Source organism: Solea solea, chromosome 5, assembly GCF_958295425.1.
Source record: "Solea solea chromosome 5, fSolSol10.1, whole genome shotgun sequence".
NCBI classification, from domain to species: Eukaryota; Metazoa; Chordata; class Actinopteri; order Pleuronectiformes; family Soleidae; genus Solea; species Solea solea.
In genome coordinates, this window is record NC_081138.1 from 28420721 (window position 1) to 28447314 (window position 26594).

At 42.0% G+C, this 26594-nt stretch overlaps 2 protein-coding genes across 2 annotated transcripts; both read left to right on the top strand.

Moving 5' to 3' along the window:
- The first annotated feature begins 892 nt into the window (after positions 1 to 892).
- ctxn2 (cortexin 2) lies at positions 893 to 3871 on the top strand. Its single transcript, XM_058629920.1, has 2 exons — positions 893 to 1159; positions 2118 to 3871. Exon 2 carries the CDS (start codon positions 2187 to 2189, stop codon positions 2430 to 2432), a length of 246 nt encoding a protein of 81 aa, XP_058485903.1. The 5' UTR covers positions 893 to 1159; positions 2118 to 2186; the 3' UTR covers positions 2433 to 3871.
- A 4400-nt stretch (positions 3872 to 8271) lies between these two features.
- On the top strand, positions 8272 to 25953 carry slc12a1 (solute carrier family 12 member 1). The gene is made up of 26 exons (XM_058629466.1): positions 8272 to 8707; positions 9634 to 9780; positions 11090 to 11165; positions 11829 to 11924; positions 12908 to 13047; positions 13148 to 13258; positions 13608 to 13719; positions 13936 to 14063; positions 14149 to 14233; positions 14343 to 14500; positions 14672 to 14779; positions 15427 to 15550; positions 15673 to 15774; positions 16403 to 16558; positions 16645 to 16744; positions 17008 to 17119; positions 18414 to 18554; positions 19110 to 19216; positions 19320 to 19402; positions 21132 to 21257; positions 22710 to 22838; positions 23903 to 24014; positions 24123 to 24209; positions 24392 to 24515; positions 24602 to 24669; positions 24769 to 25953. Exons 1-26 carry the CDS (start codon positions 8471 to 8473, stop codon positions 24902 to 24904), a joined length of 3105 nt encoding a protein of 1034 aa, XP_058485449.1. The 5' UTR covers positions 8272 to 8470; the 3' UTR covers positions 24905 to 25953.
- Positions 25954 to 26594: the final 641 nt, after the last annotated feature.

Below are 26594 nucleotides of genomic sequence, written 5' to 3' on the forward strand. Positions count from 1 at the left end.
CACCCATTTCTCGTAGCAACGACACAGCGAGGCAAGAAACTGCTGCCGACACACAAAAATGGACATTTCAAAAGAAAACACAGCAGAGATCTAAAACTTTGAAGTTTAATTAAATCAGTGGGATGGGATTTATGTCAGTGTTTCAGCTCTCCCGGGGAGTTTTGTCTCTTACTTAAGGGAGAAAATTGAGCTCTCTTTTACCACTTCACCTTACATAACACATCAGACACAGCGATGACCATCTCCCCTGTGGTCACTGTCACTGCACCACTCTGAAAAAACAACAACACTGCTGATACATATAATTGCACTTTAAAAACACAGATGCTCGGCCACTTCACAGCTGTGTTGATACGGTGGGAAATCTGATGACTCACTGAACACGATACTGCTTTGTATACATTTCAATCAACAACACACTCTGTCTCTTCTCACTCAGCAGTGTCCGGGAAGGTTGTGTTTCTTCTTTCTGTGACTTTAAACGGCGGCTGTTAATTCAGTGTGAGCATTACAAACTGCACCAATTAAAAGCACATCGCACAAGCAGTACGAGGACAGTGCTGCGCTGGACCAAAAAATACCTTTGCAGCAGCATTTACCGGCCAGTAGCAGTGAGAGGCAGCATTTCCCCTGCTCGCTTTAAAACCATGTTATTCCTGTCACATTTTTGGTGGAGTCCTTTTTAAGAAGAGACAAAAATAAGCCAGGGAGGGGTGACTGAGGATGCTGCTGCATCATGCGTGGTGTTGGCGAGGTGCAATGTTATGAATGACTGAAGCAGCAGAGCAGCTGAGTGAGACTAACAAGTGGTTGCCATGCAGCAGGAGCAAGCGTGCATGCCTCTGGAGGGAGAGATAGAGAAACAGAATGATAATGAGTAGGAGGCAGCAAGTGAGGGAGCATGAGGAGGGGAGATGTATCTCTGGGAGAAACACACACACATCAGAGGTGCTTGATCCAGTCCATATCTCTCGCTCCCTCAGTTTCTCTCTCTTGATCTGAAGCGCTTTCTTGCGTTGAGATGAGAGCTTAGCTTATAACGCGTGTGATATGTTGTCAGTTGATGACTTAATGGATGTACGTCTGGGGGCTCCAGGACGGAGGAGTTGCTGGCAAGACACAGCAGCAACAGGTCTCTAAGGATGGAACGATAATGATGGTGAGACGCCTTTTTTTTCTTCTTCTTCTTCTTTCTTAGACATCCAGGCTTGAAGATCTGTCATTGCAGTCTCTCCTGTCTGCCTCGCTCCATCCCCTCTCTCACTCTCTCTATACACACAAACCACGCAGACTTGTATACTGTCCTCCTCATCCTTCCACTTCTTTCTCCCCTGTCCTTTCCCTCTGTTCCTGTCTGTATGTGTCCTCCCTATCTCGTCCACCCCCCCTCCTCCCTGCCTCTCACTTGAGCCACCTGCTGCTTGTTTTCATATGAACGATTTGCCAGATAAAGATTGACAGACGCAGGACTTCCACTTGTGTGACCGCACCAATTTTGTCGTTATGCTTTATCAGTCGCTGTCCCTTTCCTAGTCTCGTGGAATTACACTGTCTGGCAGAGGCATCTGCTCTCACGCAACAGGTAGAGGTCCCTTCCCTCTGAAGCAAACATGCGTGCATACATAATTACATACATCACAGTGTCACCAGATGTGGCGTTTTTTGTCTCATTGGCACCTGCTTCTGCTTTGTCCATGTTCTAACAGCTGGCTATGCACTGCGACACAATGTAATTCTCACCAGACTTAAAGGAATGCAGTCATGGCATCGGCTCGTACTCCTGAAACCGTTTCTCTGCGCTCCGTCTCAGTCTGTGGTTCATGTTTTCCTTTTGTAGTGCTTTGCTAAATTCTCAAAGGGGATGTGTGTGTGTGTGTGTGTGTGTGTGAGAGATTGAAGTCTCCAGACATCTGTTGGATATCGCACTCAAAACAGGCTATTTATAGACACCCTCGTAACTCTGCTCAATGTGTATTTTCTGTACGTCCTCAACCATATCTGCACCCTTGTTTCTCATCACAAAATGCAGTGCACCTTCAGTGTGATAATATTGAAGTCGGTGGATTGAATGGAGCCTCTCTGCACTAACCTGAAGCGGTCATGTAATCTCTGCGCAGGTAACATGCAGGCTTCTGAACGCCTGACCCTATCGGAGGAAAGATGAGGCACCTAGAACTTGGTTTACCATGTTTAGCGCCCACTACAACCACTCCCTTGCTGCCATGAGCGGAAACGACATGATGGCGCACTCCCTGACTCTGGAGCAGAAGACGGCGTTTGCCTTCGTGGGGATGCTGCTGGTGTTCCTGGGGCTGCTGATAGTCAGGTGCTTCAGGATCTTGCTGGACCCCTACAGCAGCATGCCCTCCTCCAACTGGGCCGACGGCATAGAGGGGCTGGAGAAGGGGACGTTTGAGTACGCCCTCACTTAACACAGGGACACACACACACACACATCCACAGATGTCCTCACGAACAGAGATGCTCACAAATTCAAACACACACACACACACACATAGCCCCACGCAACCATTGCTCCCGACACTGACGCACCATTCAAACATCTCTCTGTGACGGACTCGACCCGAGAGACCTGAAGCTGTGTATGTTGTTCAATGTGTGTGCGTTAGTTAGCTCAGAGCCAGACATGTCTGTCGTGTCGTGTGTGTCGGACCAAGAGTGAGACAGATGCTGTGTCATATTCTCCGTCACCTTCTATCAGAGTGGCGCGCATTTCAGATCACCGAGTTGCACAGAAAGTGGCCGAAGGGCCCTTTAATAACTCAATGCCTACAAGTTGAATGTCTTATGTAGATAAAACGAGGTGGATGTTTGTGTGACAGGATGCAGGGTCAGGGTGAAGCGGGGACTATTCAGATACAGTTTGACGACTCAGGGACAAGATTCCTCCTGTGAACTCCGAATGGGAAACAGAGTGACGCCACTTCTGCACAAGAATGTATACTGTATGGTTGGATACAGGGTATTATGTTAAAATAGTGCTTTGTGGACTAATCAAAATCAATCTGTTGGTGACGCCGCTGCTGCTGCTGCTGCTGCTGCTGCTTTGTGTACAGATTGGTCCTCCCGGTGGTGTCTTGTGTTTTTTGGACGTCACGCAGCGAAAGGCAACTGAACAAACTGTGAATCATATCACGGTGTCACTGTTTTCTTAACGATGCAAAAACAAGTCTTTGGAGAGTTTGTACTGCTGCTGGTCTCGGATGATAATGTCACACGGTAATGTTTACTCTTGTCTGCAAAGACATACGATGGTTACGTTGATTTCTTTCCCCCATCTGTCAAGCGCTCTGTCCAAAGTTTGGCTGATGCGGTCAAGCCAAAGAACTTTTGAGGGAAATTAGGATTGAGTTAGGATTCTCTCTTTCAGTGCTGCTAGTTTTCTAATGACAAGAAGAAACTCTCAGTACCCGTCTGCAGAGGGCAAGGTCACGTGGAAAATGGGGGTGGGATGTCTGTCAACGCTGCACATGGACACCTTTTTTCCTCCTATTCTCAGCCATCCTCACCCATTCTCACCTGCTCTCTTACCTCTAGAGAGAGGAAGACGGGACTAAACGGAGATTCTGTAAAACTACAGCAGACTGGTCGAACTCTTGAGTGTTCCTTTGCTAATTTTTACAGTCTACGGTTTTTCCTTAGTGCTGTGAATCTGCCTTACTGTGACCTTCAATGGGTTTATGTGCCTTCATCTAGAAACATTAGAGCACCTGAGTGTGTGTGCGTGTGTGTGCGCGCGCCTGCGTGTATGTGGCATATCATGATGACCGACAGTGCATCTCGTGACCTGTTGCTTGCTCAGCTGGTGGTAGAGATTCTTGTTGATATAGATTTGATTCAATGATGTGAAATAAATGGAATTTCTTCACTTTAAAGATGTCGTCGGTAGACTTTTTGGTTGAGTTACACACGTCGGCTGAACAAATAGGATTCAGGCGACAGTTGACAGAGCAATGTACATTATTGCTCCAGCTAGTAGCACAAGAGGGAGTGTGGCAGCAGAGGAGAAAGAGATGCTTGTCGGTGGGTACAAAAAAGTTCTGGGTCTCACTCAGGAAATATCACAGGAGAAAGACTGTTCTTGCATTACTCCTTTAACTTCAATGCACTTGGTCCACTGATGTTCATGCTTCACTATACCTTCACAGAAGAAGGTTACGTTGGTAAAAACAAAGGTCCCAAGCACTTTCTCATTATCCCAAACCACAGTAGAATCACCTTGACCATATATGCCACTTGCCTGAACTTTTTGAGAACCAGCAGAATAGTGTGTCCCCCATAAGGCGCTACATTTGGGCTGACAATATTGGACCGCAAAGACTTCCCATGTGGGATCCATGTTACTAAAAAAACATAGGGGACCTGTATAATTTGCCCACTTCAAGCCAATGCCCACTTAGTACCCAGGTAGTCTAGAAAAGGTACTAAGTGGGCATTGGTTTGAAGTGGAAAAAACCCACTTGGGACCCCATATTATTAACCTGGATATAGCCCTTATGAGGCCCACATGGACTTGCTGGCTGGGAAAGTAGTGAACCCATGAACCCATAAATCCCATAAGTCAAAAGCATCCTCGATATTTCCACTCTGTTCAGTTTTTGGTCTGATGTTAACATTCACGGCACATATCACAGTTTGCTCATCCTCAAAATGTCAGGCCAAAGGGCACGAACTGAGCCGCCAACCGTTGGCGTCCACGATTTGTGATACTGTATGTGCTGGACACATTCATGACCATGCAGTGAATGACAGCCACTTGATTGTCCACGGTTGCTGATTTTGGGTAACCCTGATTTTGGGTTGTCTGAGGTACTCTCCCTTCCCTGCTTGAAATCAGCAACCTGCCTATTTGTGGATATCAAGGGGAGTCACGCCGAGTGTGCTCTTTGTGGATTTGCTCAGAGGTCATTCCCTTTTTATTGATATTGATCACAGCTCCTTCAAACTTGCAAAGAAGCAAAGACAAACATTTGAGTTTTTCATGGACAGTGATATTAGGCTTTGGGCTTGGGTCATACTTTCAAATTCATGTCTAAAGAGTTATGCTATAGTCCATGTGACCTAAATGTCATCATCCACCAACATTAGTGGTTGTAGGACGTACGCGATTACCTACACTATAGACCATAGATGTTACCATAGATGCCAAAGAGGAAGTGCCCATGAAAGTACAACCCATTGCTCAACAAATACCAGAACATACAAATGGAGGGAACTCATGGTGCTACCGGAATGTAATGTGAGATCTAGACTGAAACTAGACTGAGGTCAAGAACTATTTCAAGTCTTATGTGTAAGTATGCACATATGGTCTATTGAGCCAAAAGGGCAAATGTAGCAGCAGTAAGTGATACACACTGGCATCCAATGACAGTCTTGTGGTGACAAAGCAGGTCCTGATCTGCAAAGTCTACTGCAATGAGGGGCCAAACCACCTTTCACGCTCCCCCCCAAACCACATCATTGGCCTGGAATGCAATCATTATTGCACCATTATCTCTGTCACCGAGGTGACATCCTTATCTGACATCTTTCTTTTTAGTGGAAAAACACTGCCCTTTTTTCTGCTCAGTCTCAAAGCCCACTAACCTTAGTTGGAAGAACCTTAGCTGGAAAACTCACAATGACGTTATCAGATTTGAACAAATGTGTATTTGTTCTCTGTTTATTGTATTTTCAGATCTTATTGTGCTGTCAGATTGCATTTGACTTGACATTTACTTAAAATTCCATAAACCACTTTCCATTCATTGATTGGAGACAACTAAACTCTTCTTCTTTGCATACAAAAATAAGAATTTTGTTATAATGATACAGCATATTTCCAAAATGCAGCAGCAAGAAGGCTTAAATAATTCTTACGTAGTATTAGACCTATGACTCAGCTGAATTGTGAACCTTAGCTTTTGATAATCAATTATCAGTTTTATTACTTGTGGTCTTCGGACCTCACAAGCTATGCTCTTGATTTGTTGTGATAAGGTCAGGGGATACGAACGCCTTTACCAGCTATAAAGGTGCTGTGATCTCTGATGAATGCTACTTTCACAACAGTCATGTCATTAAAAAATAAAAAAGCTTGAGGCAGTCGGATCATTGAGGTGATAAACAATGTTTAATTGTTTTAAAAGGCTCTGTTTTGTGCTCAGGCCTCAATAAAACCATTGTGTTCTGCAACAACAGGAGCATTTTGGTCTTAATGGGAACGTGCAACGACAAAATATCCAACTTTATTTATGAGTCATCTTAAATTCAACACCTGAGCAAAGACCTGTAGTAGCCTGCTTCAACATGTGGGGACTTGTCGTGAAATATGCAGTATTTTCTGATAATTATTAATGATTATGAATCTATTATGTTTAATAATTGACTTTCAATTGACTGAGAACTTCACTTTGTTTCACTCCATTATCCTTCTGTTGCAGGCAAATGTTTCTTTACAGTGCAAATAGAGTAAGAAATACTACATTTGATATTCATTGTTCCAACTGGATCATTATTAATTATAATAATAATGATTATTATAATAATAATAATAATAACATTAATAATGATAATAATAATAATGATAATAATACAAATTATATCCACTTGCTGATTTTTTGTGAATCAGTATCTTTATTAAATCTGTATTATACAGCATACACAAATCAATTTCACGTGACACGTTTAAATTAAACAAAAACAAAAGAAATGGCTGTCAATATATGACATAGTTATTCTAATAACAGGAGCCGAATCTTAAACAATACCTTAATCGCACACTTGCACCTGTATGTACAATTGTAAACTTCCCTATTGCGGGATTAATAAATCTTATCTTGTTTTATCTCAAATATTCCATCAGCTTCATATCAAAAATAACCTTTTATCATCCAGGTATTATCGGAAGTTTGCAGTGCATCCATTTCCTCAGTATGGCAGCCCAAACATTAATGTATCCATGTTAATAAACTAAATCTATATCTCCTTTTATTATTATCATCTATTTGTGCTTGATTTTAAATTAGACTTCATTGCTAACTTTTCGTAACAGGGCCTGAACTCTACAGGAAGCTCCTCCGATACAAAGAATAAGATAATTAATGAGAGATATTTAATTCTAGCACTAATTGACAAAATGCTGCCATCGACTAAGTCCATAGCTGAGGTGAGCTATAGTGATCACCTACTGTTTTCTTTATGGCAGCCCTTAACGATATACTATCAGGAATCCTGTCTACCGGTATCTGTTCTTTTGCACTTCTTGTTACCACATTAAAGTGAGCAGAGCTGTTTGATAAATGCCGCTAACAGATATTTTTATTCCACTTTTTTAGCCCTTTGGACATTAAAATCACCAGTGAAAATACATAACATTTTCTCTCTTGCGTGACTCAGTCAGTTTTGGAAAACAACTGCCGTGTTGTTCAATGGACACATAAAAACACACGCTTGAGTATTTCTCTCGGCTTGTCAAGGTCAGATTTCAAGCCATTAGTCTGCCTTTCACTGAGTGCATAAATCACCGTGGTGTATCAGTAATGAGGAAGTTCACCTGTTAAGAGGTCTTTTAAAAGCAATTTAGAAGTCATGTGGCTCTGGAGAAGGGCCCCCGGCATGTTCTACGTAATCCATGGTGTTATATTAACTCAAATTTTGCCTCATGAATTCCAACTTTCCCACTTAAAGACTTAAAGAATCATAACGAAACAACATAGATTATCGCTGTCATAGCTTTTATGAGCCCCATATCATGGTCACTGTAAAAGATTTCCATCTTGTTACCAGACTTTAACTTTAATCATTCATGCACTCGCTGCTTCTTTTACCACCGTGCATTGTTAGTATCACAAAGAATGTGTAAAACTTTTTCACATGGGCATTTTGCAAAATCTTCCACCGTGGATGTTTCCAGGTGAGTCACCCAATGGACCACAGAATTCTGAGGATATACCAGTCCCTTAAAGGGCCATAAAGTGCAACCACAGAACAACATGTGCTGTTGCCCTGCACTTCAGACATAATATTAGTAATCAATTCTCCACAACTAAGGCAATGAGCACCTTTATCTCCTCCTTGGCGTTTATGACTTGGTTAATCGTTAAGCAATGCCTTTGTGTCCCCTAGGATGGAGCAAGGACATATCTGACACCCCTCGCTCAGTTTTTTTTTTCTCGGAGGGTTGATCCTGAGAATTAGCCAATAGTCTGCGGCCAGTGTACGGTCCCTTTGATGCAAGGTATAAATATAGGCCGTCCAAGAAAAACGTCCAAGTTTATTCACAAGAAGCTCAGAAGAGAAGAGATCTGTATACGACAAATTCTCATTTAGTCTTCTGTTCAGTGGTCGATAAAGAAGGATAACTACAGCCGTTGAAGACACTGTTGGGTCACTGAAGACTTCATGCATTCACTGCAGTTTTATCCTTGAATCTTTTGAATCTGAGAATCCCTTGCCCGAGGCCTTGATGGAGAGGTTCAAGTCTAACGCGGGGGAGCACGTGAACCCCGCTTATGACACCAATCTGGATGGACCTCCTACTTACCAGGATGTGCGTGCGGTGCGGCCCTCGGTGGTCAGCGCCTTCGGTCACGACACTTTGGACCGAGTGCCCAACATCGATTTCTACCGCAATGCGGGCAGCATGAGTGGTCACCGTGCCGTGCGGCCGTCCCTGCAGGAGCTCCATGATGTGTTTCAGAGGGTGAGTGCTTGTATAATTCAGGTAGTGGTACTTGGTCTTGAAGGACAGATAAAGAAAACAAACAACAGTTGTTAAATCACTCCATGTAACATCATCATAACTTTAATTATGTCCATAGGTCAGCCATTACGCCTTTGCTTTAAAGGACACCGAAAAGTTTTCTCTGGAACTCATGAGCAGTCAACAAACTTGACACTCTTGGGAGTCTTTAGTGCTTTTTTTTTTTTTTATTAGGCCGGCGTTATATTACCTTGTGTTGCAAAAGACAAGGGGTTATAGGTCATTTGGGTTTTATAGGATGGACTTTATTAACATTCTGAGGTGATTAAAAAAAAAAGGACGGATCCTTCGAACCTGTCTGCATTAAAGAAAGTTCCATAGAAGTCAGAGAAGTTAATGAAAGAATACTTCCCCATGAACCAGTGATTTGTGCACATTTGCGATTCATTTGAGTTCATTTAATCTATTACCCTGGCATAAGAAACGACTCAGACATACCGCATAACTGTTTGTTTTGTTTTATTTCAGTAAAGGAGAAATGAGAAGCATCCAAGCTGTATTAATAAATCTGATGTGATGGTGTAAATGTTTGCAGAGTTTTATTTTATTTCACCTCGACAGAAAGCGAATGGGAAGTTTATCGCTTATCTCTCGATTCCTTCTCGACGTCTCAAGGACAGACATGCCGCGGCATAGCGTCTCTTCATTTAATCTTCATCCAAAATCATAATCAACAGCTCCCTGTGTCTCAATTCCCTCCTGTGTCTTTACACAGAAGACAAAAGAGAGAGAGCGAGAGAGACAAACATGCATTCATGACATCAGTCTTTATCTCAGAGTTTGGTTTAAAAGAAAAATGTGGTTAAATGCATATCAACAACAAAATGTAAAGATATTAAGTCATGTTTTCTACATAATCCCATCAGAATGGAGCCATCTCTGTGCCGGACACAGTGCGGGACGACGAGGATGACGATGGGAGCGATGGGTCACCTTACGATGATGTGGAGTCTGCCGATCCCCCCGAAAAAATGCAAGGGGGAGTGAAGTTTGGCTGGATCAGGGGCGTCCTGGTGAGTTATCCTGGGTCATGTCGGGCTCCCTCTGCTTTATAGAAGCACGGTCACTCTACATATATTTACGACCAGGCAAGACGAGGCTCTATATGAGTCTCCCGGCAGGGTCAAGAGGGACTTTCAAGACAAGAGTCTGCGTCTGGGAGTCATTTGCATTTGCATTCGAGAGCTGCTGGTTGATCATTTGCACTTTGGGCATGACCATAAAAAACAGTGTTTAGACGCTTCAGTTTGGTGCTGAAGTTGAGACGAGAGTAAACGTCATTTTTAATGATCTATCTCATTTTTGACACAGCAGCAGAGTTACACACTCACAAATGGATTCAATCCTCTTCAAATTAACATGTTGATGCACAATATTGGACTTTTTGCCTGGGCTTATAACCAGTGGTGTGGTCTACGGGATACGCAGGTATACGGCATATATTCACAAAAAAAAGGGCCATGATTTCCATATAACCTCCTTAAAATGTGCATAGATACGTATCAACTCTTCATCAATGTTTTTTGCAAATGAAAAGTGGAGACGACTGTGGTTTTCATTAAAAAACACTAATTGAATACAATAAAAATGCATCATGTATGCATATTCCATTTTTGTATGTTATTGCACTGCTGTTCTGGCAACCCATGCTGTTTTTTTCTATTTTTATTATGTGACCAGGGAAATGTGGTCTGGACTCAACATGACCCAGACGGTCGCACTTTACTGTCCCTACAGGCTAATGCATCACAGTTATAAACATAGAAGCAAGAGGAAATGAAAAAGGAAGCAAGTGACACTTTCTGAGTGTTTTCAACTGCCTGTTCCTGTATCTACAGACACTTCAGCCTAAAATAACACAAGTCAAGGCAGGAGCTGTTATTCTGTCAGTGACAGTATACATTACTACAGTAGACCGCACTATACTGTACCACTGGGCCTCTTTTAGTCTCTCCTGCAGTGAAATTAACATAATATTTTGCATACTCTTGCTACAGCAAACGTATATACAGTTTGTACATGTTCTTTATTACTCAATAATTTAACATTTTACACATGGAGGCGAAATACTGAAAAAACAAGCTAAACACAGCAGACTGCAGTTAAAGAATGGAAGGTTTCATTTTTATCATTATTGTTATTAAAAAATTAAAAGTGCTTTTGAATAGGGTAAAGTGCTTACCAGGCAGTTCTAGATACACAAACAGAATGGATACTTTGTTATGTTGCTTTAAGGTCTACATTCCACGGTATATGTCAGTGTTATAATGCTACAGGATAATAAATGATGACACACTTTTAAAAGCTCCTTCTCTTCCACAGGTGCGATGCATGTTGAACATCTGGGGTGTCATGTTGTTCATCCGTCTGTCGTGGGTTTTCGGTCAGGCAGGCTGGGGTAAGTGAGGTCAAGGACACGCGTCATTGGACGCGTGCTTCTGTTGTATTTTTTTCTTCTGAAACAGCTCAGGGTTGGTTAGGTATTTAAAATACCCTGCTAGATTTTGTGCATAATACAAATAAAGCTGCACATCCACCAGTCAACACAAAGAGAATCAACCCCAGCTGAACCAGAGTATAATGTCTGAGGGGAAATCCCCCTTGCTGGTACCAATAATTGAAATTACGAGGGACAATTAAAAGCCTCCCCTCATTAGCAGGAGACGACTGAAGCGGGAGAGATTCGACTTAACTAGTCCTCCCGAGCTTCCATAATGTTAGGGCTCTACTGTGAGAGATAAAAGGAAGACATTGTGCAAAGAGCTCCATGAGTGTGTCCATTGCTCAAGAATCTATCGATTGGGGGAGCCGCTTTTGTTCGGGAAGCGTAACTAAGTGGTTTCGAGACGCAGAGAAAGCTACAGGCAGTTTGGCAGAGCAGGTAGAGCAGGTGGCTGTAACTTATAGCCTCCAGGCCTCCAGTGGGAACGGGACTTTCACTGTGTGTTCAAAGGTGACTGTGGGAGAGGAGGAGGTTTTCATTCCACCATCATAACCTTTTATCTCCAGTCACCTAAAGGTAACGGCGGGGAACTGATCATTTTCATCTGTTACATGTCAGGTTTGGGCATCGTGGTCATTGCTCTCAGCTGCGTGGTCACCACCATCACTGGTCTGTCTATGTCGGCCATCTGCACTAACGGTGTCGTCAGAGGAGGTAAGTCAGGGCATTGTCAGCACACAACGTAAGATGACTTCATTAAAGTGGCAGAATAACTCATACCAACCTTTCTTGCAGTCACAACAGTCATAACTCACAGATCAGGGTCACCGACAGCAATGGTTAAAATGCTATTTATACTTATTTATAGCCAGGGATAACACACACACACACACACACAAACTTGTTTTTAAATGTTAGTGAAGACACATCGTTGACATAATGCATTCCTGAGCACCTTACACTATCTTTAACCATCACAACTAACCATAACCCTTTCCATTATACAGTTCTAAAACTACCCAGCTCAACTTTTTTTTCTTTTCCATTAGTGATAGTACCCGGTACCTGGGGCTTTTATTTTGGCGAGGTACCAAGCGAGCTGAGCCGGTATTAAAATGTGACCTCAACAGACTGCTGTGCACTGATTGGTCAGAGAGTGTCGTCACTGGAAGAGTCATGAGCGCGACATTCTGACACAGGAATCAAACCGAACAATGTCGAACTCTAGATCGGTTAAAAAGACGTGAAAATCCCGAAAACAACTGCTTTGCTTTTCACGTTAAGTTTCGTGCAGCCGTCTTATGATGAAACCCCGCCCCCGTTGAGGAGGTTCTATGAAGTAATGGAAAACGACGTGACTGATACCAAACTGTGTAGAGTCATAGAGCCAACATAGAACTGTACAATGGAAAACCACGATAACCCTTTAAAAAGCCCTTTAAAGTTGTGGATAGATAGCTTTCTATGTGTTTTTTGGACTTCACAAAGATATAAATACACACACACATTGATATAAACTCTCTCACTGAAAAGATGAAACGATCAGGAGCACAGTGAGTGTGTGTGGAGACACACTGGGCCTATTTTACAGACTACTAACTTGTCCAGAATTTAAATGAATAAATTAGCAGTGCAGTGATTAATCATCCACAACTTTGTGTGTGTGTGTGTGTGTGTGCTTCATTGTGTCCTTTCAGGCGGAGCCTACTACATGATATCTCGCAGTCTGGGACCCGAGTTCGGCGGGTCGATCGGCCTCATTTTCGCCTTTGCCAACGCCGTGGCCGTAGCCATGTACGTGGTGGGCTTCGCCGAGACTGTGGTGGATTTGCTCAAGGTGAGCGAACGTCACATGGATTGTGTGAGTGAAGAAGGAAAAGTGTAGAGAATGTGTCTTATCTCATGCCTCTCCTCTCTCTGCCTTCTGTCACACTCAGGAGAACAACGCCATCATGGTGGACCCATTAAACGACATCCGAATCGTCGGCTGCATCACGGTGGTGCTGCTGTTGGGCATATCGCTCGCAGGAATGGAATGGGAGGCCAAGGTCAGAGACGAGCAATCGTTATTGCTGCCAAAATTAAGCCTGGACAATTTATTGTGATTTAAAAACGGCTCAATTGGCAAACTGCAAAGTCTGGAACATAATTGCTCTATTATCAATTTAAAAAAAAAAAGTAGTGTATACTACAACTGCAGCTGATTGATTATTACATGAACTGTCCACAATTCTCAATTAATCAGAATCAAATATTTAAGTTCCCATCCTTGTATTAGAGAATAGTAATTCATATTTTGTTGGCATCACTGTCATGTGATGCTACATGTTATAAAAACAAAATTTTAGAATTTAATCATTTTAATGTGTTTTTTTTGTGTTTTTCTTACGGACACAGGCCCAGCTCGTTCTGCTCGTTATCCTGCTGATCGCCATCGTGAACGTGTTTGTGGGAACTTTCATCCCCGCAACCACTTTCAAGAAATCCCAGGGATTCTTCAACTATAACTGTAAGATGCCTTTCGTCAGAAAAGTTTGAAAGTCTAGTGTTTGGATTTGGAGGGGGGAATCTATAATTAACAGCGAGCAGAAATCGCATATACAATGTTTTTATTATTGCTTCACCCCTAGATGCTACTGAATCCTCCACACTGGTACTTGCGAAGATTCTGCTCATTCATAGAGCACCATTCAACTTATTTCCTCTTCTCATCCGTCTCTCGCAGCAAAAATATTCTTAGAAAATTTTACGCCGGCCTTCCGCGAAAACGAGTCATTTTTCTCGGTGTTCTCCATCTTTTTCCCTGCGGCAACGGGAATCCTGGCTGGAGCCAACATCTCTGGAGACTTGCGGGTAATTATTTTTTATGCAAGAAAACTTTTTTTAAATATATTCTCTGCCCTGAATTCTCTTAACAGTGACATGCATACATTTACAGGATGCCCAAAAAGCTATCCCTAAAGGTACCTTGCTGGCCATCCTGATCACTGGTATCACCTACTTGGGTGTTGGCCTATGTGTCTGTAAGTGCATTCATCCATTGTGCAATTCATCTTACAGTTGATTAGTTTCTAATTACCGACAAGCTCTATTGATGCATTTCTTCTTTTCTGTCGGTTTTCTTTTTTTCAGCTGCCGTTGTTGTCCGTGATGCCACAGGAAACGATACGGATCTCATCATTCCCGGCACGGTGTGTAACGGCTCGGCAGCAGTTGCCTGTGAGCTCGGCTATGATTTCTCTTCCTGTGCCGTGGAAAAGTGCAAGTTTGGCCTGATGAACAACTTCCAGGTACATGACCTTTCAAAATGCAACTAAACCTGGCATATCTACTGCCCTCTCTGGTCAAACGCCAGCTACTGCATTCAAATGTAGCCCTTATTGGCCCTTTTGTAAACTTGAATCTGCGCCTAGAGAACGGGTTTGGTTTGTGTAACACACACCTCTTCTCACACTGTGCAGGTGATGACCATGGTGTCTGGGTTTGGTCCCCTTATCATCGCTGGAACATTCTCAGCTACCCTGTCTTCAGCTCTGGCTTCCCTCGTCAGTGCTCCCAAAGTCTTCCAGGTCAGTCGCTCATCAATGTTTTGAAGAAATGTGAGGAAATGTAACCTGAAAATGAACAAAATGGCGTGAGAGAGCTTTTTCCAACTCCCTCCCCAAGCCCATTAGAGACTGTAGAGAACCTTCCTGTTTTGATCTCTTAGAATGGTTTAATGTGTGATTTTAGTCCGGCTGAAAGGGTAGTTGGACAAACACGCCCTAAACTTTTTATATCCAGTACCTCCTGAGAAAACATTGAGCCCCTGAAGTAACTACCACTATCGCCAACGTTAAAATACAGCAGTGTAGGCAGAGCAATGTCAGCTATGGTCGTTTCATAGGAGGCAGATTTATTCCCAGTAAGATAATTTACTCTCTCTCGTCATCATCCTCTTCCTCACATACCCTGGTATACTGTACAGTAGAACGGCATTTCTGATTTTCCTCCAAGTACCACCATAGGGAATCTAGCGTACCATGCACATGTGCTACAATCCCTACCCCCCAAGCTTGAAACCAGAATAGAAGAAGCCTGTACACAGAAGAATCAGACACTTGTGACCCAAAGAAACATGCTAACAAGAAAATTGCCCGGGGACACATAAGCAGACCCAAACCCACAACCTTCAGGTTGAAAGACGACTTCTAACGTCCCCTCTGTCTCTCCACAGGCTCTGTGTAAAGACAAAATCTACAGGATTCTGAACTGCTTTGCCAAGGGACACGGCAAGAATGACGAGCCGATCCGCGGCTACGTCCTCGCGTTCATCATCTCCGTGGCCTTCATTCTCATCGGTCAGTTTCACTGTCTTAGACATGTGGGTTTATTTGTAAGACGAGGAAATTGCATCGCTCTTCATCCACTGTGAAAGAATCGAAGGTGACGTTTTCTTCCCTGTTGTCCTTTGTCTTCACAGGTGATCTGAACATGATCGCTCCCATCATTTCAAACTTCTTCCTGGCTTCTTACGCGCTCATCAACTTCTCCTGCTTCCATGCCTCCTGGGCCAAGTCTCCAGGTGGGTGTCTCTCCAGACAATCGCTTATGAAATGGAAAAAAAACTCTTGCCAGGAGCCTGAGCTAATTGTGCTTGTCACTCGGAATATATTAAAAACAAATCCCATATGTCAAAAAGGACCCGATTTAAGACACTACCTTAGACAAACTGAGGTGCATTAGATAATTAATTTTTTTGATTTCTGTTTCCCGTCACTTCCCCTGTGATCTGCACTTACTTATATTATTATATAAGTATATAAGTTATATTATTAACCCAAGCAGCTGCTACTGGTCCAGAATGCCCTTGGGACCAAATGGTCCTGAATGGTCTTGTACCAAATTATATCCAAATATTAGTTACCTCTGAAGCATCCAGAGATCTAAGATCATCTGGGACTTGTGTTTCCCACAAGCAGAACCAAACAAAGTGACGCAGCATTCAGTTATTCTGCTGCTCACCTGTGGAACAAACTTCCTTAATACCCGAGGTCTGCTCAGACTGTCGGCACATTTAAATCAGGCCTGAAAACATTACTGTTTACTGCAGCCTTCTCTTACTCTCTTCCTATATATGTTTTAACATAGTAATGGGAAAAAAGCAGCCTACAAGCTCCGTGTTCTGAGGGCTAAAATGTGTTTTTCCCAAGGTTGGAGACCTGGATATAAATTCTACAACATGTGGCTGTCACTGTTGGGCGCCATACTCTGCTGTGTCGTCATGTTTGTCATCAACTGGTGGGCAGCTCTCATCACGTACGGCATCGAAATCCTCCTCTACGTTTATGTCACTGTCAAGAAGCCGGGTGAGGACTCGCGTTCACGTGTTACTTGCTTAACTTTGGGGAACGTTCGCCGCAGCCACTTACAACTTTGCTTTTTGCCCCACCAGATGTGAACTGGGGGTCGTCCAAGCAGGCGGTGACGTTTGTGAGCGCGGTCAGCAACGCTCTGTCTCTGTCTGGTACCGAGGACCACGTCAAGAATTTCAGGTAAGAAAAAAAAAAAGAACCAGTAAAATCCAACCGCCAAGCAAAAACAATGGCTTGTGACAAAACTCTAATATCACAAATAAAATTTCAACGTAACCTTTCAGTTTGAAAAGTGAAGATTTGAAAGTAGGATGGACGTAACAATACATGACTGAGAACCTTCTCAAAAAACCCCAACCTAAATTGTAAAGTTGTACAGAAAGGGAGATAAAAACTAAAACATAAATATTAAAAGAGTGACATTGTTCTTTCTCCTTTCTCAGGCCTCAGATCTTAGCTATGATGGGTTCACCAAAGACCAGACCAGCTCTTCTGGACCTGGCTCACTCGCTCTCTAGGGACTATGGTCTCTGTCTCTCCTGTGAAGTCTTTGTGGTAAGTATAACTATTCGGATAATCTCATTATTTACAAATGAAAACAAAACAAAACTTCTTTCACCAAATCTATGTTTAAATATCAATCTCCTATTCATTTAAACATTTGCACAGTAACCAACGTTGAAATGTGCCGACGCGGCGAATAATCAAGCAAATGTCAAGCAGGACGGAGGGAAATGTCAGCTGTCTGGATTATGGATTATGTGCGCGGTTACTTCCTGCTTTTTAATAAGCCAGGCCAGACTGTTTCCGGTAAAATGTCAGCCAACGATGCGGAGATGTTCTCCACTCGGTGTTTGCAGAAGTGTTTAGCGATAAATTAAAGACTTTATTGGAGGCTGGGCACAGAGGGACATAGCAGTGGCTCACTTGTTGCCCCCACAGGACTAACTACTAACACAACTACTAAAAAGACAATAGAAAACTTTTTGATTGATATCGGACGTTTTAATCTTTAATGTTACAAAGTCCAAGTTTCCGCTCAGTGACAACAGACCGGGTGCTATAAACAAAAAAGATCTGTGTAACAATCTGAAGGTTGTTTGGCAAAGGGACCTTACAGTGTGAGTTCAGTGAGGATGAATTACACACTGGGAGGCCAGGGGAAAGTATGACCTATGAATACATAGATTTTATTTTTGACACCTTCGAAACTCCACAGGAAGGAGACTTTAGTCAATAATAATGTTGGAAGAGTCATACAGAGACGAGGGATATTGGGAAAAGGTTAGAGAACATATGGAGAAAGGGGTTGGAAGTCACCAAGGCCGTGTCTGTTGAAGGACCATACAGAGCTGTTGACCTTGCCGTTATAAAGGTCGGACGCCTGATTGACTCTTAGACTTTGGAAATGTATGTATGTCTGAGATAGCGTCTTATTAACATATGTAGAGGAACATATTTCAGAAGAACATATAGAACTTTAAGAAGAACATCTAGAACTTTAAGAAGAACTTATAGGACTATAAGAAGAACATATAGGACTTTAAGAAGAACATATAGAACTTTAAGAAGAACATATAGGACTTTAAGAAGAACATATAGAACTTTAAGAACATATAGAACTTTAAGAACATATAGGACTTTAAGAAGAACATCTAGAACTTTAAGAAGAACATATAGGACTATAAGAAGAACATCTAGAACTTTAAGAAGAACATATAGGACTATAAGAAGAACATCTAGAACTTTAAGTTCATATAGGCCTATAAGAAGAACATATAGAACTTTAAGAGGAACATGTTTTCTCAACAGGAAAAAGGTGTCTAAGAGTGTGTTTCTGTCTTCACAGGGTCCGAGATCAGAGATTCTCCCAGACATGAACTCCAACATGGAGAAGAACCAGCTGTGGCTCAGGAAGAGCAAACGAAAGGCATTTTACACCGCCGTGGCCTGCGATGAGTTCAGGGAAGGGTCTGACAGCCTTCTGCAGGTCAGTGCGATCACGACTTCACAAACAGTATAAAGGAACCAAACAAACAAACCAAGTGACCTAGAAACATACCTGTGATTAATGTGTAAACTCGTGGCAGAACCAGGTTTTATTGACCCATTTCTGTCTTCTATCTATTGCGGTGTGTTGTGACACGGACCTGGACCTGTCATAAGGATGTGGCATTAGAGGAGAGAGTTAATGAGGAGCAGGAAAAACAGTGTTATGGCTCTCTGGCAATCACACTCTCGAGATAAGGCCTGGGTTCATAGTCAGGACTTCTTACTTCAAACAGGATGGCAGATTAAGAGCTATAATTGATTAACACTGCATTGGAGGAGCCCCTGCAGACAAAATGAGACGTGCTGAGTGATCTGCTCGTAACTCCTGGCAGTAAAACAGCTCTCTCTCTTCTACGGGACATTTGAAAAACTTTATTTTTCTCTCTTGCTTTATTTCATAACCACAATAACTTTTACAACACGGTGTCTGCGTTGCTTCAGTTCACAGCTCGTCCTGATTAGGGTTTTTTTTGTCATGTTTTTCCTCTTGCAGGCTTCTGGTCTCGGCCGCATGAGGCCCAACATTTTAATGATGGGCTTTAAGAGAAACTGGAGGACGGCAAGTGCAGAGTCGGTGCAGACTTATGTGGGCATACTGCAGTAAGTCACACGCAAACACACATTTCATTTAATGTCACGTCTATTAGTTAAAAGATAGATGTGTGTCATGAGCCGCCGTCTCCCTTCTCCTTCTTCTCGACAGTGATGCATTTGACTTTGAGTATGGGACGGCGTTACTGCGGATGAAGCACGGACTTGATATGTCGCACATCGTCGAAGCTGAAGGTCAGTGCCACTTTTCAGTGTGTGTGTGTGTGTGTGTGTGTGATTTAATCCACAGGAACTCCTGCTGCACCCACTTTACAAAAATGATGTCTCTACTCCTCAGGCAAGCCGGTTAGACAAAGGAAGGAGACACAGTGATGTCAATTCCCAGTCAAGGTTTACCGATGAATTATTTAGCAAACTAATCAGCTCCGTCAGAGTTCTTAATCACCGCCATTCATCCATTTTCTACTGCTTTAGCCTCCACATGAGTGTCACGGTAACCGATTGTTCCGTAATTATTGATCAAAGATGCCAAAAGTATGTTTCTACAAGTCTTTGATGACTAGTTTTTTTTAACAAATCTGCATAAACTTCTGTGATTCCAAAAGTGTGGGCTGCGGCCCTCTAGTGGGCCATGGCGATGCTGCAGGTGGGCCGTGAATGGTTGTTATATTGGAATATAAATAATCCAGTTCAATTCATTCCACTTTAAATAGCTTGTTACGACCAGGCCTACGAGGGGGAAACCTGATCACAACATGAACAATGAGACTCCCTCTTCCCAACTCCCAAGAAATCCCCAGCAACAAGAAAAACAAACCGTTTAAAGGTTTAGAAACAACAAAAATCAAGCACATAAATGTCTGTTGGCAGTCTGGCTGTGAGTGGTTTGGGGAAGTCCACTGCAGCTGGGATGTTCAGGCCTCTTATACAGATTCCTCCTGTGCAGGACCAATCAGCTCCCAGGATCCATCCTAGACTCACACACACGTCATTCACTCTAAACATGCACACCTGCAACCCATCTCACAATCACATGCAGACACACACACACACCTGGGGTCGTAACTCCTCCCCCCTGAAAAAGAGAGCATTTCTCCCCTAAAAGAAATGTTCGATTACAAAATACTTAAGTTGCAGTGTTGTAATGTAACAAAGTACAAATACTTTGTTACTGTACTTAAGTAGAATTTTCACATCTGTACTTTACTTATACTTAATAATTACTTATGCTAATTATTTATCTGCACTGGATTGTTGTATTCCACTGTTCGCATGAAAACAATAACGTATAAGGGACTTATTAATCCTCGTCTGGTGTTCTGAGTCATAAATTTAAGGATATTCAGATTTCAAAGTGGGGCCCCCGGCACTCTTGAGTGTGGGAGTGACTGTTATAGAGAGAGAGAAGAGAAACATTAGGCGTCACTTTAACAGGAAGGAAATCTCTGGCAGAACCAGGCTTGAAGATGTGTGTCATCTGCCATGGCCGGTTGCGGTGAAAGGTACAATTGGGGGACAGCAAAGGAAAGAGGACGGTGAGGTAGAGACAGAAGAGAAACACCGACGTCTTGTAGGATTTGATATTTAGGAGCAGGACTGTGATGTGACTCTGCTGGAAATAAACAACGGACCCCAGTTTCACTATGACACAACATCTTTTTAAAAATAGAAATGCCATTTACAGCAGACTATAAACAACCAAAGGAACAACATTGTGAAACACCACTGTGCCACTGTGTGGCGTGTAAAACGCTATTCTATCCATCATAACTACCTGTAATAAAACGCCACTGATAAGCCCGGAGATTAAAAGTCCTCGTGAAGGTTAAGCTGTTGACACACGACAACTCTACGGCCGTGTCTCTGTGTGCGTCCAATTTAATTTTCAAATGCTTTTTTAATTTAGTTTTCTCAGAATGACGACACGCTGATGATGAAATGACGATGATTCTGTGTTTTTCAGAGGAGATGCTGAAGGCAGCCAGGGAGCAGGAGGCAGCGGAGAGCGAAGGGCTGCCCAATGGAGGGAAAGCGAAAGGACTGTTCAGGAAGTCCAGGAAATCGTCTCAGCAAGTGCTTACGACCAGAGGTAAAGATGAGAATAGGTGACATTTAACCTTTTTACAAAAAACTACAGTGGCTTTCACGTCTTGCTTTTCTTCCAAGGTCTGTTTCAGCTGCTGTAGAAACGTGACGCTGCCTAAAGTTCATCTAAAAGACTTTATCTCAGGCTACAAACCCAAAGAACTTTTAGTTTAAAGCGATTATACACTCATACAAACATACTTTTGGATAGTATATTCAATATCTGACAGTACACCCTCTTAAATGTTACACACTTGGTCAAACTTGTCTCCTGTACTTGTGTTCCGTCACACTATTTCAGAATAAAAGAATACAAGAATAATTTAAAGCAAAAATGATGACTACTGTTCAAAGTTGCATATTACATGGCGCTACAACATTATAACACAATATTCCATCATGATGTCGCATTTTGAAACATTCATGATGATCTCTGAGTAGATTTTCAAAGTAAAAGCGCTTGTTTTAATGTGGAATGATGTGAACTTCACAAAAACGATGCAAAATAAATCCAGTGATGTCAAAAACAGAGACATAAATTTCAAACGAAAGTAAATAACAACATGGATAACTGTAATTCAAGCAACTGTATTACTATTATTTATTACTTTTATTACTTTTTAATACTCCTTTTCACCCCTGAAAGTTTTCCATGTGATAGTAAATGATGAAAACAAAGTAAAATATTAACTCTCTTCACTGTTGATAACATTTTAATATAATATTAAATAAATCTAGATATATACAGTATGATGTCTAAATAGTGTTATTTGATTTCTTTTTGGAGCTAAAGATTTGCACATTTGCACATCTGTTCTCAGATTAAACCGCTTTACTTGCAAATAAATACAGTGACTATCATTTTTGTAGTCCAAGGTGGTGCTAATTCAGCTCAGGGCCCCTGTAAAGGCTTGTTCCGGCCCTGACTTGGCCTTTAAAACACTCTCGTCCACTTTAATTTTCACAGAGAAAAAAAACATTAATTTCTCAAATGAGAGCAATGACTAACTTTTTCTCTTTTTTTTTCTCTCTACATTCCCACTGGAATGAGATTGAATGAAAAGGCTCCCACTAAAGTTATCTCTGAGGGTGTAATCTAATAACACGCTCCCTTTCATTCCATTTTTTGAAGAGCATGTCTTCAGAGAGACTCTTTAACCCCGACAGCAGAGGGTGCTCTGAGCCTCTGAACGCGGTCTGTCTCTGTCTGTGCATCACACACACACACACATACACAATCTTGGCAGGACGGTCAGTGGTCATTAGTATACAATCTGCATCATGCTCACTGGGACTTTAAAGTTGAGCAATGGCTCTTTTTTGCACTCGTTTTCTCATCCCAGTTAACTCTGTGTGTGATCTGTCCATAAATTACACGTTCCACTCCAGAGTCCAGCACGCTTCATTTCATACAGTGTTTCTTCTGCCTCCTCCTCCTCCTCTTCCTCCTCCTCAGTGTCAGTGGTTGGCCCTCCGCCTCCGCAGATCGCCAAGATAAATGAGAAGCTGATGGAGGCCAGCGCTCACTTCAAGAAGAAACTGCCTAAGGGCACGATTGATGTGTGGTGGCTGTTTGACGATGGAGGTAGGTGTCGGTTCCCCTTGGCAACCTTCTCGTCTCTTCTGTATCTACGTGGCCTACAGAGATCCAGACTATCTGTGAAAAGAAAAAAGAAAATCTGACTGGATTCATCAGTTTGAGGGTTTTTCTTTATTTATTTTTTTTTAATAATGAGGATATTTCAGCTTCTTAAAATGTAATATTTGATGGTTTCTTTGCTCCATTTAACAAAGAAATCATTTAAAGGTCATCATTTAGAACAATGGTTCTCACACTGTGGTACGGGTACCGCCAGTGGTACTTATTTACAAGTTTAATGGACCAAAAATAATTTACAGCCCTAATCATCACAACCCAGGTTCTCCTGATACCTGCATAATGCTTTTAACCTATATTTTAGTAGTTACATTTGTACATTTTTCCAATTCAAACTTTATTGAAGACTCACCAGAAATTGGAAATTACAAATAAACAAATAACTCAGACACAATACAGATCCAGGTCACTGTATCTTTCCAGTGTTTTATCATAACCTGGATAAATAAGTAAAGAAAGGTACAAGAGGTGCAGAGATTATTAGTTGTTTTACTGTAATCTTTGAACACACATGTTGTAACAACAATAAATCCAAATATAACAGACAAAGAACAAAGTACAAGGCAGCCATAATGCCCTTGTTGTTTTTACGGCTTACTTTTAGCCAACATTTTTATCGTTTTATCTTTTTTATCTTCTACTCTCTGCTCCTTTGACAAACAAAGAAATTGTTTTTCTTCTTTGTATTGATCCCGATGTTCGATGAATTAAGACATGCAATTTTTCAAGCTTAATCTCTTTATTTGACAATAACAAATAAAGAAAACAGAAAATAACAAAAGAAGAAGTGGAACAAAACAAAACGGAAACACCATAGTGTATGTAATCCCATATGACTCATAACTGTTTGGTATAAATGAGGCAATTTTGCATACTGTAAATGCTTTTTTATGTAAATGTATACATAAGCACATCTCATCTCAACACTTTACTTCTAATGTCTCCACAGTGACTTAAAGAACGTATAAAATGCCTCGTGTTCTCTCCGTCAGGTCTCACGCTGCTGCTTCCCTACATCCTCACCACCAGAAAGAAGTGGAAAGACAGTAAATTAAGGATCTTCATCGCGGGACAACCTGAACGCAGTGAGCTGGACCGACAAGAGTGAGAAAATCCTTCAACATTAAATACACTTTTTAATTTAATAGGCAGACGTTTGCAAAAACATGAATAATGGGAGTGACTCGGTGTGTGATGATCTGTCTCTCGCAGGATGAACTCTTTGTTGAAGAAATTCAGAATTAAGTGCGACGACATCATCGTCATTGATGACCTCCACGTCAAACCGCGCGCTGACAGGTGAGGACGGTTTGATCCCTCCCCTCCCTCCTCCCCCTCCTCCCGCCCTCTGCTATATAACACTGACAGCAGAGCAGATGGTGCAACAGTCACAGTAAAACTTTATCGCCCTTTACTTTACGGCAGCAATAGAGCGTATCATTAAAAGAAAAATGATCATATTTTATAAACCCTGCCTCCAGTTTGAAGCGGTTGGAGGACATGATCGAGCCGTTCCGTGTGCGCGGGCCTCAGGTCGAGGCCGCTCAGCAGCGACAGCAGCCGTGGAAGATCACCGACGAGGAGCTGAGCAGCTTTGAGGAGAAGGTAAAAAGCCCGACGGTGACTCTTGAAACTCTTGACGCTTGAAAGTTCCCCGTTGATCTCTTACTTCATCTCTTGCTGTTTCACAGACCAACCTGCAGGTGCGACTGAACGAGCTGCTGCAGGAACACTCCAAATTGGCCAACGTCATCTTTGTGTAAGTGTCAGCAGGAACGGTCACATGATCACCGGAGTGTGTGTGTGACCTGTAAATGTGAGAGTCTGACGTGTGTATCTGTGTCTCGACCTCTTCCAGGAGTATGCCCATCGCTCGCAAGGAAGCTGTGTCTGACTACCTCTACATGACCTGGCTGGACATCCTCACCAAAGACCTCCCCCCAACGCTGCTCATCCGAGGAAACCACAAGAGTGTGCTGACTTTCTACTCCTGAGCACCTCGCAAGGGCTTAATAGCATGGGGGGGGGAGTAGTATTTACTGATGAAGCTTTTCCTTGATACAGTCCTAGCACGACTCGGCTCCACTCCACTTTTTCCGCCTTTCCATTAGTGATAGGACCTGGTACCTAACGAGGATACTAAAATGTGACGTCGTCAGAGAGTATCGTCACCGGAAGTGCGTCCGACACAGGAATCAAACCGAACGACGCTGAACTGTAGATCAGTCCAAAAAGACTTCAAATGTCCTGAAAACACGCGTTAATCTCTAACGTTTAACAACCAAACGTCTTAAAATCTCAATATTTAACAGAGGAGTCTGGTGTATTAAGATTCAGTCACACCGAAAACACACGCTTTGACCGTCACTAGTTACTATGAAATAAAGGAACACAACGTGCCTGTCACTAGACCAAATAGAGTCGAGTGGTGCTAGAACTGTATCATGGAAAAGTGCCATAAAATTCACTCTCCACTCGCAGCTTATTTTGAGCTGCTTCATCAGGGCTAATGGGGAAGCTGAGTTCACCAGCAAGTAAACCATAGTAAACATGTAAAAATAGTTAACTGTTAACTGGTAAAAGTGGTTAAAAAAAGACAAAATGTGGAGTTTTAGGAGCAGAGGCAAAGTTTGAGGTGACTTTACATGTGTGTGTGAGTGTGTGTGTGTGTGTGTGTGTCAGGGTCAGTCCATTGATCAAAAAGCAGAAAAACATGGTTCCACCTACAGGGAACATGTTGTCTGACTGTAAAATACATGTATATAGTAGACGTCTGAATTCACGAGTAGATATTTTTAAAGCTATAAAGACGATGATTGATATGTTTTGAAAAGAATTCACCGAGTGTAAAATACACTGTTATTATGGAGCTGTTTCTCCTTCTTTCTTTCTCTCTCTCTCTTCACATGATAAGCTTTTAATTTCACTTTCAGAACACGTATCTCACATGCAAATTCTTCTATATGTTTTAGCCTTTTTTCTGTATTTCTATTTAAATATGAAATTGTGATTGTATAAAATAAAGAATGAATAAAAATGGAAACAAAATCTGCTGCTTGTTCATTTACACATTTGTATTTTTGTCTTTATTTAGCACATGGTTGGCACATGTGAAAAATAATAAATGGGAAGAAATGTATTTAACTAATGCAAAAGGATTTATTAAAAAGCATAATGGAGTTATATGGTGACTTACATTGAATGTGAGTGTTATATTTTAACTCCTCCTGAGTGACAATACCGATTGATTGCCAACAGGGGGCAGCAAACGAGTCTTATCCTACCCAGAAGTCTTTCACACACACACAGACACACAAACTTGATTATTGTTCCTTGTAGGATATGGAAGGATTTTAATCGTAACTTTATTTCAATAATCTGAATGTGCAAAGCAACTTTTCACATAAAATGAGTAAAGTTAAAGGTTTGCTGTTTCAGTGTAGTGGAGTACAAGTGAATCAAATCCGTAACAACAATAATAACAAAGAAATGAACATGGAAAATGTTCTATTCTGGATCTGTGCCTGAGACATCTGAGGCCACAAGGTAGATAGAAGTAAAGTTATGCAGTATTTCAACTTTTCAGTGTCAATGTCATCTCAGAATGTCCCCAGCGACAAATGACATCACCGTTTAAATGTATAAAAATATCCCCACATATATATTCATGTTGTCATGTTTTAA